Genomic DNA, 10732 nt, shown 5'->3' on the forward strand with positions numbered 1-10732 from the left:
TGCCTCTTCCCAAGGTGTATGACGTGGTCCTGAGTGGGACTTTGGAGAAGAGGCTTCAGGTTGCCTAGTCTTAGCTATAGTCCCTTCCTACCTGGTCTACTAGCTACAAAGCTCCAGAAGATGGTTGTGGGATGAACAAGTCTTACCCAGGGTTGGGGACCATCTGATTTCTCTGTGGCTTTGCAACATGCAAGGCCCAATGTTATTTGTAAAAATAAAAGAAGTCAAAGTGCCATATTATGTGATGCTGAGATTGAAAGAGGGAAGGAGTGAGGGCTGGGCACGCTGCAGAAGGCTCTCTAGGTGGAGGAAGAGAGGGGCCCAGGCCTCAGTCACCTTGGACCTTGCACAGGAATAGCTGCTCCCAACAGCAATTATGGGCCTGAATGGGTGAAGAAAGAAGGCACTCCCTCCAGGAGGAGTGGCTCTGTCCCCTGCCCCTGTTTTGGGAGGGATAACAGGTGAGAGACTGTATCTCCCCTTGATGGCTGGCTTGATTGGCTGTCTTTTTTTTTTTTTATTGTGATTTGGGTGAAGATTTACAGAGCAAATTCACTTTCCATACAGGAGTTCACGTATACTTTGTCTCATGTCATTGACCACAGTTTACCACAATGCAACAGCTCCCCTCCACTTCCTCCCCATAGTTACCTCTTCCCAGTGACCATCCCTCCATACTCTCCTGCCCCCTGAGCTGTCTCCCTGTGCATAAGCAGCCCTTCCTTCTCCCATGATTGTTCTCTCCAGGGCGTGGGTCTACTTGGATTGGCTGTCTTTTGTAATCTGTTCTGATAGAGTAGACTGGGAGCTCTGGTAGTGAAGTGCCTTAGGCACTTGACTGCTAACCAGAAGGCTGGCGGTTCAAACCCACCGGCCACTCCTCGGAAGAAAGATGAGGCAATCTACTTCTGTAGCGATACATCTACTTTCCGTAGGAAACCCAAGGAGGGGTCGCTATGAGTCGGGTCTGACTCGACAGCACATAACAACAACAACAGGGTAGACTGTGGTGGGTGGGTGCCATCAGAAATCAAGGCCTGGAGGGCCCCTGTCTTGGTGGTGGGGGTGGGCAAAAGGTGGTGCTTACCCAGAAGGATCAAAGCACAGAGGCAGTGCTGGCAGGTTCAGATGTGGGGACCCCTGTGCTGTGAAAGGAGCCATTTGGGAAGCAGGGACAGGCTGCCTGGGAATGATGGGCATCCTGCCAGCTGAGGGTGGTCACTGGCACCATCTCAGGTACTGCCAGGTGGTGTGGTTTCATGCCTTCATGAAGCTGGGACCTGGACCAGCCCCACTGTCCTCTGACAGTTGAGCGAGTGCTTGTAGGGCTGTTTCTTCCCCACAAACATTGAGGAGGGAGAAACTCAAGAGCAAGGTTTTCAGGCCCAGCTTCTTCCAGGGGAGCCATCTTTAAGTGGTTTCAATGACAGGTTAAAAACCCAACCCAACAAACCGCAGGCTCTCCTCCCTTCCCTGGGCCTGCCTTGTCCTGGGGGTGGGGGTTATGGTGCAACGTGGCTCCCTGCCAGGCAGTGTGAAATAGGAAGTGTTACTCTTGACAAAGGGGAATTGAACGGCTTTGGGAAGTAGAGAGAGAAAAGCAAACAAACCAGGCCTGGCAGAGGGTCTGTGGGCACCTTGATAGCAGAGTCTGGGGAACTGGGCATTCAGTTGGTTTGATTTTTTTTTTTTTTACCCCCATACTAGTGGGCACGGTCGATTATAAAGATATTTTAAATCAGAAAAGAACCCACATGTATTTGGCTGTGGTGTGTACTGAGGTTTAAAAATCGTATTTACCTTATTAATTATGTCAGCCTTAGGCTAATATTAACATGCATTTCCTGATTGGGTGGTGGGGGTGGCTGCTAGGTGGCAGGGCCACACCACTGGCTGGCTAGAGAGTGATCAGGATTCAGAGAACTCAAAGAACAAATCCTGGAGACCTGGTTCCCAGGGCTTAACGCTTGTCCCCGCCCTTTTAGGATCTGAGTGATGAGATGTGTCCTCACCGAGGCGCCCCATAGCACCCAGCGTTCAGCATGGACTGAGAAGCTGGACCAGAGGGCTGGCAGCAATGGGCTTCTGGCTGGATCCTAGACAGCAGGTGGCAGTGAGGAGGAGAGGCCTCGTCGTCGTTGTATGGAGCAGGGCTGGGAGGAAGCAGGACTGGCACGCATGAACAGCCCTCGCACCCTCCCTGCCGGGCCCACCATGATCCAGAGACTGTGGGTGAGCCGTCTGCTGCGGCATCGCAAAGCCCAGCTCCTGCTGGTCAACCTGCTGACCTTTGGCCTGGAGGTGTGCCTGGCTGCGGGTATCACCTATGTGCCCCCCTTGCTGCTGGAAGTGGGGGTAGAGGAGAAGTTCATGACCATGGTGCTGGGTGAGTCACTACATCCTCCTTCCTGCCTACTCCAGACACATGCCACCTGGAAGTCACCCTGGGCAGCAGGTTTCTGCCCAAGGAGCTGTGTGGGAGGAGAGGAGGTGGACTCTGCTGGGGCGGGGTGGGGGGTGAGAAAAAGAAAGAGAGAGGTACATACCCTAATCCTTCTGTGTCCCTGGCCCCTGCACAAGGCCCGGCTTGTAGGAGACACTGGAGCAATCTCCTACCTTCATATAAAGAGCCCTATATAACTTAAATGCTGTTACTACATTTAATCCTTTGAGGCAATCCATTTTACAGAGAAGAAAATGGGCTTATAAGAGGTTAGGTGCCTTCTCCAGGGCTGTATGATTACTGATTAGTAGAGCAAATAGCATTTTCGAGCTAGGGCTCTTTCTCACCTCCTAGGGAGGGGGTAGGCTCCACACTTTGCAGATAGTTACACAAAAGCCACAGAAGACAAGTTGCAGCCAGCACGGGGACCCCCAGGAAGTGGGGCTGATCAGGACTGCAGGCTCCAGAATCCGACTGTGTTTAAGTTCTGTCTCTGGCCCTCCCTGGCTCTGTGCCTCTGTGGAAGCATCACTATCTGTGCCCTCCACCCCAGTTTTCCCATCTGAAGATGGGGGGATGGTTAGTAATACCTAAGGAGACCTTGGGTGGTGTCCATGTTTAATGTGCTTGGCTACTAACTGAAAGGTTGGTAGTTTGAGTCCACCCAGAGGCACCTTGGAAGAAAGGCCTGGTGATCTACTTCCAAAAAATCAGCCACTGAAAGCCCTGCAGTGGGTGCCATTGTCAGAAAGCCTTGTTGTCAGGATCCCGGTTCTACACTGATGCATATGGGGTTGCTGTGAGTTGGAATTGACTCCACAGCAACTGGGTTTTTTTTTTTTTTTTTGAGTAATACCTGTGTTCTGAGGAGTAAATCAGAGTCCCCTTGAAGTACTTAGCACTGTATCTAGCACAGAGTTTGCCCTCAGTGTGATGTCATCCTTATCATTGCCATCCTTCTCAAGAAAATTGGGCCCCCTGCCCCTGTGGGTCTCTTCCACTGACTCTCACTACTTGTTCTTCCTGCAGGCATTGGTCCGGTGCTGGGCCTGGTCTCGGTCCCACTCCTAGGCTCAGCCAGTGACCACTGGCGTGGGCGCTATGGCCGCCGGAGGCCCTTCATCTGGGTGTTGTCTCTGGGTGTCCTGCTGAGCCTCTTCCTCATCCCCAGGGCTGGTTGGCTGGCGGGGCTACTGTACCCGGATGCTAGGCCCCTGGAGTTGGCACTGCTGATCCTGGGTGTGGGGCTGCTGGACTTCTGTGGCCAGGTGTGCTTCACCCCGCTGGAGGCCCTGCTCTCTGACCTCTTCCGGGACCCAGACCACTGTCGCCAGGCCTTTTCCGTCTACGCCTTCATGATCAGCCTCGGGGGCTGTCTGGGCTACCTCCTGCCTGCCATCGACTGGGACACCAGCGCCCTGGCCCCCTACCTGGGCACACAGGAGGAGTGCCTCTTTGGTTTGCTCACTCTGATCTTCCTCACTTGCACGGTAGCCACACTGTTTGTGGCTGAGGAGGCAGCGCTGAGCCCCGCTGAGCCAGATGAGGGGCTGTTGGTACCCACCGTGCTACCCCATTGCTGCCCGTGCCATGCTCGCCCAGCCTTCCGGAACCTGGGTGCCCTGTTTCCCCGGCTTCACCAGCTCTGCTGTCGTGTGCCTCGCACCCTGCGCCGGCTTTTTGTGGCTGAGCTATGCAGTTGGATGGCCTTCATGACCTTCACGCTGTTTTACACAGACTTTGTGGGTGAAGGGCTCTATCAGGGTGTGCCCAGGGCTGAACCAGGCACTGAGGCCCGAAGACACTACGATGAAGGTAAGGCCATGGGCAGGTGTGGGAGCTGCTATCCAGAGGATGTTTGTGGGGGGGTGGGATGGGGGATGTTGAGATGCCCACAACCTGTACCTGGGCTGGATGCCATAGTCCCTGGGCCTCGATTTCTTTGTCAGTAAAATGGGCTGGAGTCCGTGGGTGGTGCAAACAGTTAAGTGCTCCACTATTGGTTGAAAGTTTGGCAGTTTGAACCCACATAGAGGCGCCTTAGAAGACAGACCTGGTGGTCTGCCTCCATAAGGTCACAGCCTGGAAAACCTGATGGAACAGTTCTGCTCTGCAAACAGGAGTCAGAATTGACTTGATGGCAACTGACAATAATGACACGGGCTGGTCTGCGTATGCAGCTCCTTATGGGTGCAGGGCAGCTATGTCTGCCCCGAGAGTTTGATCTAAATCAAATGTTCCAAATTGACATGAGCTTATTCAAGGTCACCCAAAAGTAGACGAATCCAGGCTTGGTCTCAGGTCTACTAGGGTCCAACTGCAGGGTGCTGTTTGCTCTCTCTGCAGACTTTCTAAATAGCCCCTCCAGTACCTCCCACTCCCAGCTCAGGCATTCTGGAACTGTCTTGAAGCCTATGGTGGAACTATCTTTGTGTTTCCTCATACTCTCCTCTCCCCAGAGCTGAGGCTCCCAGAAAACCTTAGGACGTCATCCTCCTTCTGTGCTCTTGGCCTGTGGCTTTGGCCACGTTCACTGTGGGCCAGTGCAAGAACCGAGACTCCCAGTGCTACAGATTAAGTGCTACAGATTAGGTGGGAGGGCACTGGAGAGAAGTTCTGCACCTCTAATTCTGAGCTCTTCCCTCCAGGTTGTATTGGGCCCCTTCCCCACCTCACCTTTTCTGATCTTTCTGTCACCTCCTTCTCCAGGGGTCCGGATGGGCAGCCTGGGGCTGTTCCTGCAGTGTGCCATTTCCCTGGTCTTCTCTCTGGTCATGGACCGACTGGTGCAGCGATTCGGCACCCGGGCAGTGTACCTGGCCAGCGTGGTGGCTTTTCCTGTGGCTGCTGGCGCTACATGCTTGTCCCGCAGTGTGGCTGTGGTGACCGCTTCGGCCGCCCTCACTGGCTTCACCTTCTCGGCCCTGCAGATCCTGCCCTACACTCTGGCCTCCCTCTACCACCGTGAGAAGCAGGTACTCATGGTGGCTGCTGGGATGGAACGGGATGAGGTGGCCTTTTGGGAGAGAGGTGGACTAGCCCAGAACCCAGCGTCTGGCCAGGGACTTTGGAGAAGGCATTCTTTGATCAGAGAGGAAGCCCTTCTGAACCCCAGAGCCAGAGAGCTGGGCTGAGGAAGAAGGGTCTAGATTAGACGCAGGGATGACTTCCTGCCGTCAGGACTATAAAACACTTAAGTGGGTGATTGCAGGAAATGCACATTTCTGCCCTGGGAACCGGGAGAATCAGGCTTAAAGAAGCCCTCAGTCTGGGCTGAGCGAGGGACTGTCCTGTGCAGAGGCAGGGGGCTAATCACAAGACTCCGAAGCACCTAGCTTCCGTGGTGAGCAACAGTGATCTGGCCTTGGCAGCAGGCCTCCTTTCTCTGGGACAGGCAGCTTGACCAACCTGGGCCCTACTTCGTTGTCCAAGATGAAGAAGGTTCCTTGCTGCCACCTCTCTCTGGTTTATCTTCCTTTTCTGTCTGATTCTCCTTTCTTTCCCTCCTCACTCCTTTACCCCCAGTAAAGCATCCACCCAGCCAACTAGCCCCCTTGACACTGCTCGCCTGGGCTCTGTAAACTGGAAGGCTTCCTTCCTGCTTGATTTCAACACTCACCAGCTTCCTGTACTTCCATGGGAATCCTCCTGGCCTGGGCAGTGTAGTTGCCTTGCTCTCCTCTGTGGGCCTCCCTGAGCTATAGCTCTAGATGCAGAACTCCGCCTGAGGGGCATTTGATGGGGGTGTCCCAAGGGAGAAGGAGATGCAGGCCTGCCCTTAGCCAGTGTCCAGCCTGTGGGAAGCACTGGCCCTGCCCATGTGGAAGATGAGTAGGGTGGTAGACAGCTTGTCAGCATGGAGTAGCTGGGAGGCTGGCTAACTGGGTGGATGGCTGCAGAGGTAGGAGGCCGTGTATGGAGGGGCAAGCTTTTTGGTTCATTAGCCTCTGCTCTCATGCTACCATAGGCTGGGAGTATCTGGAGCCCAGGTCTGGGCACATGCAATTGTGCCAGGGATCATGCTGAGCTGGCCCTCCATTCCATACTGAAGAGCTAGTCCCCAGGACCCTCTAACTGGTCTTTCCTAGGGCAAGTAGGGCGGAGCTGTCCTGGTGATGGCAGACTTGGCCCTACACTAGACTGCTTGCTCTCCAGCCTACTGGTCCAGGTTTGTGAGGGGCCATGGGCTTCCCTGGGTTGTGTGGGAGCTCTGCCGTAGCTCCCCCCTCAGTAACACAGTCAACTGGAGAACATTTGTGTTAGACACTGGGCGGTGCACTGGGGAACAGGGTCAGGGAAGACTTGTCCTTGTCCTTAAAATAGAAGGCTCTGGGCTGTTGTGAAGGAGCCCTGGTGGCACAGTGGTTAAGTGCTTGGCTGCTAACAGAGAAGTTGGTTCCAACACTCCAGCCAGTCCGTGGGGGAAAAGACCCGATGATCTGCTTCTGTGATGATTTGTTGTTGTTGTTGTTATTTGCCGTCCAGTCGGACCCGACTCATAGTGACCCCTCCTTGGGTTTCTGAGCCAGTATCACTACGGAAATAGATTGCCCAACCTTCTAATGATTACAGCCTAGGAAACCCTATGGGGCAATTCTACTCTGTTCTATAGGGTCACTACAGACACAGGGTACTGATCTAAGGCAGCCAACAAGAAGGAAACAGGAAGGGGTTTAACATTAGCACAGATGGGGCTGTGGGAGTTGGGAAGGAGGTACTTCCTTCCCTCATCCTTCATTGCAGAATTCTGCTCAGAAAGAGTAGGAGCAGCCAAGTGCTTCTCTTCCCTGGAGGCTGAGGCCTGGATCCTCCCTATTAACCCCACAGGGCTGGCTGCCTTCTGGCCTTCCGGTTTCAGTTGCTGCCAAAGTGGTGTGGCTCTCTGCTGCCACTGTGTGGCGATGAAGTGCATAGCTGCACAGATGGGGACTGGGGCTTTCCTATATAAAGATTGGGCAATCCTACTTCCGTAGTGATACTGCCTCGGAAACCCAAGGAGGGGTCGCTATGAGTCAGGGCCGACTCGACGGCACATAACAACAACATATAAAGATTTGGGCTCTCAAGGGCCCAGTCTTCTCACCTCTCTTCATTCCTCCTGTGTCTTTTCCTCTACCTAAACTGTAGGACTGAGTTTGTCTACCACCTGCCTGTTCTAGGAGTGACTAGTGGAAACCTAGACTTCTGGCTTCAGATTTGCCCTTTGACCTCTGCCCTCCCCCACTCCTGAGCAGGGTCCTGTCTAGACTTGATGAAGCAGTGCTGCTGGGTGGAAAGTTAGAGTGTCTTCTCATAGCTAGAGAAGCCCAGTCCTGGGGATATACCAGTCCTTTTCCTCTTTTCTCACTTGACAGGTGTTCCTGCCCAAATTCCGAGGGGACACTGGCAGTGGAGGAGGTGAAGACAGCCTGACAGCCAGCTTCCTGCCAGGCTCCAAGTCTGGAACTCCCTTCCCCAATGGACCCATGGCTACAGGGGGTGGTGGCTTGCTACCGTCTCCACCCACACTCTGTGGGGCCTCGGCCTGTGATGTCTCCATGCGTGTGGTAGTGGGCGAGCCGTCTGAAGCCAGGGTGGTCCCAGGCCGGGGCATTTGCCTGGACCTCGCCATCCTAGACAGTGCCTTCCTGCTGTCCCAGGTGGCCCCATCCCTGTTCATGGGCTCCATCGTCCAGCTTAGCCAGTCTGTCACTGCCTATATGGTGTCAGCTGCAGGGCTGGGTCTGGTCGCCATTTACTTTGCCACACAGGTAGTATTTGACAAGAATGACTTGGCCAAATACTCAGTGTAGAGCGCTTCTGACCTGTTGAGGGACCTTGCTCCATTGGGTCCCAATTGTCCCTCTTCCAGTCTCCAGAGAACCCCACTGGGCTGCCTGTGGGCCTTCCTGTTTCTGTTGCTGCCAAAGTGATGTGGCTCTCTGCTGCTGCCTGGTGGCAATGAGGTGCATAGCTGCACAAGTGGAGACTAGAGCTTCTGAGCTCTCCCTTCTTCCAGTCTTTGGAGTTGGCTGGTGGCTCTCCAAAAGGGCTTCAGTCTAGACTTCTATAGGGAGGCCAGGGAAGCAAAACATTTGCTAGCTCCATGCACTGGAATGCAGGACCCTGTAGGTGATTATCCGGGCTCAGGGTTAACAGCTATGTCCTGGTCAAGTCATACCCAGAGAAGGGATTTTGGGAGCTGAGTCAATTCAGCCACCTCCTGCTCTCCCCCTTCCAAACTCCTTTACCTTGTAGGTTCCTTCAGTATTGCTCTACATGGTTTTTTGTTTTGTTTTGTTTTTTTTTAATTTTTCCCCTGAAACTCTCCCCTACAGGGTTTTAGAATTATTTTGGGGAGAAGAGTTCTGAGGGGAGAGGGAAAGCTCCCTTGCTCCTTTCCCTGCTAGCACTGCCTTTCTGCTGACTTCCCCCAAACCCCTGCATCTGATCAGAACATGACTTGTTTGTCCCTGTGTTGCCATCACAGGGGCACAGTCCTTTAAATATTTAACTTATTTATTTAACAAAGTGGAAGAGAATCAATTCCCAGTTCTGTTTTGTAGGTGTCTAAGAGTTGGGTAGGGTGGGATCCCCAACAACTGGGTCCCCTAAAATTGTTGGTTTTTGGGCTGAGCATCACTGGAATCCTCTTCTCCTAGAGTGATTGGTCTGGCCCGGAAAACCACCTAACTCAGGACCTTGAGAGCTCCATCCACCTCAACCCAAATCCCAAATGCTGTTACCCAGGGCTGGGGGAGTGGAGGAAGGAAGGTGGAGGTGGGCTTTGGGTCTCAGTGGCCTCCCTGACCTCCCCTTTACTCCTGGCCCAGCCTCCCACTGCCCCCTGTTACTTCTAGGCCTGTGCTGATGAAAGAGCTGCCCAGCCTGCCTTTCCCCATCGACTTAACAGTCTTCTCTTTTTTTAGGGACCAGAAGCACAGAGTGTGCCTCCACTAGCCTTGTCTGTCTGTCTCAGCCCCCAGGGCACATCTGTGATTGGGGAATCCCGCACAGAAACTCAGGAGCACCCCTCCCCCTAGGCTAAGGAGGGCTTATGTCTGGGGCTTAAGTGCCGTTTGCAATAATATTATGTCTTATTTATTTAGTGGAGTAAATATTTTATACTGTATGTGAGCAATCAGAGTATAATGTTTATGGTGATAAAATTAAAGGCTTCTTATATGTTTAACTGGTATGCGTTTTATCTTTTCTGAGGGTAAAGACCGGATCTTTTGAAAAGTATCCTCAACTTGGTTCATGGCGGCTCTTAGCTTCTTGGTTGTTCCCCATGAACGTTTTAGCTAAGCCATTGATGATCCACTGCTTCAGTTCCCAGCGTTTACCAGCAGATGGAGCCATAGACCAGCAGTCTGCTGCTACGCGGTGCCTGGGCGTGGCTGTGCTACTGGATTGACTTCATTCACTGATTGCTGGAAAGTGGAAGGGGGTGGGAAGAGTCCCGGATGCAGGAGAGTGGCCTTTTCCTTCTCAAAGGGTTTACAGTGCGGCCAAGGAGATGGAGCAAGTGTCCATAGTCAACTGCAGCAAGAGACTAGAGTACACTTGGCGAGTGTGTGACGATGATTTTGAGACACCAATGTTCCTTGGTTCAGGAGGCTTGGTGGCATAGTGGCTAAAGCGCTCTGTGGCACAGTGGTTAAGCGCTTGACTGCTAATGTAACTATGAGCAGTTCAAACCACCAGCCAGTCCCTGTGGAAGAAAGATGCGGCAGTCTGCTTCGGTAAATACTTACAGTTTTGGAAACACTATGAGGCGTTTCTACTCTGCCCTATCTGGGAGAGCTATAGTCGGGACCCTACAGCAGCGGGTTTGGTGTCTTTGTTCACGCTGTTCCTTCCATTTCACAAGCCCTTTCCTATCTCATTCATGATTCTTGCCAGGCTCAGGTGAAGTTCAAAGTCTTCCCTGCTCTGTTGTTGCCATCTCCCTAACTCCTCCAACTGGACTTTCTGTCCCTTAAATTCCACACTGATTGATAGAGTTAACACATGTGCAAATGATAAATTAATACTACTTTAATGTTCTATAGGAGCTGTGGTAGCGTAGTGCCTAAGGCACTTGACTGCTAACCAGAAGGCTGGCGGTTCAAACCCACCAGCCACTCCCCAGAAGGAAGGTTGGGCGATCTATTTCTGTAGTGATACTGCCTTGGAAACCCAGGGAGGGGTCGCTATGAGTCCAATCCCACTCCATGGCACATAACAATGTTCTATATTTAACTTTTTATAATGAAAAATATCAAATATATACATGTAATGAATCTTTTGTTTCTTATTGGCAACCCC

The 10732-nt window shown here is 52.8% G+C and overlaps 1 protein-coding gene across 1 annotated transcript; it reads left to right on the forward strand.

The window, feature by feature from the left end:
• Positions 1 to 2214: 2214 nt before the first annotated feature.
• Positions 2215 to 8235, forward strand: SLC45A3 (solute carrier family 45 member 3). Its single transcript, XM_007953387.2, has 4 exons — positions 2215 to 2386; positions 3473 to 4258; positions 5153 to 5418; positions 7798 to 8235. Exons 1-4 carry the CDS (start codon positions 2215 to 2217, stop codon positions 8233 to 8235), a joined length of 1662 nt encoding a protein of 553 aa, XP_007951578.2.
• Positions 8236 to 10732: the final 2497 nt, after the last annotated feature.

The sequence above is a fragment of the Orycteropus afer genome, unplaced genomic scaffold, assembly GCF_000298275.1.
Source record: "Orycteropus afer afer isolate SDZICR_OR568_19922 unplaced genomic scaffold, OryAfe1.0 scaffold00013, whole genome shotgun sequence".
Classification (NCBI taxonomy): domain Eukaryota; kingdom Metazoa; phylum Chordata; class Mammalia; order Tubulidentata; family Orycteropodidae; genus Orycteropus; species Orycteropus afer.

Bases quoted from the DNA above. Each gene is read 5' to 3' on its own strand.
- SLC45A3 (XM_007953387.2), top strand. From the start codon at position 2,215: ATGATCCAGAGACTGTGGGTGAGCCGTCTGCTGCGGCATCGCAAAGCC. The intron at 2,387-3,472 runs GTGAGTCACTAC...TTCTTCCTGCAG, and splicing joins GTTCATGACCATGGTGCTGG to GCATTGGTCCGGTGCTGGGC. The intron at 5,419-7,797 runs GTACTCATGGTG...CTCACTTGACAG, and splicing joins TCTACCACCGTGAGAAGCAG to GTGTTCCTGCCCAAATTCCG.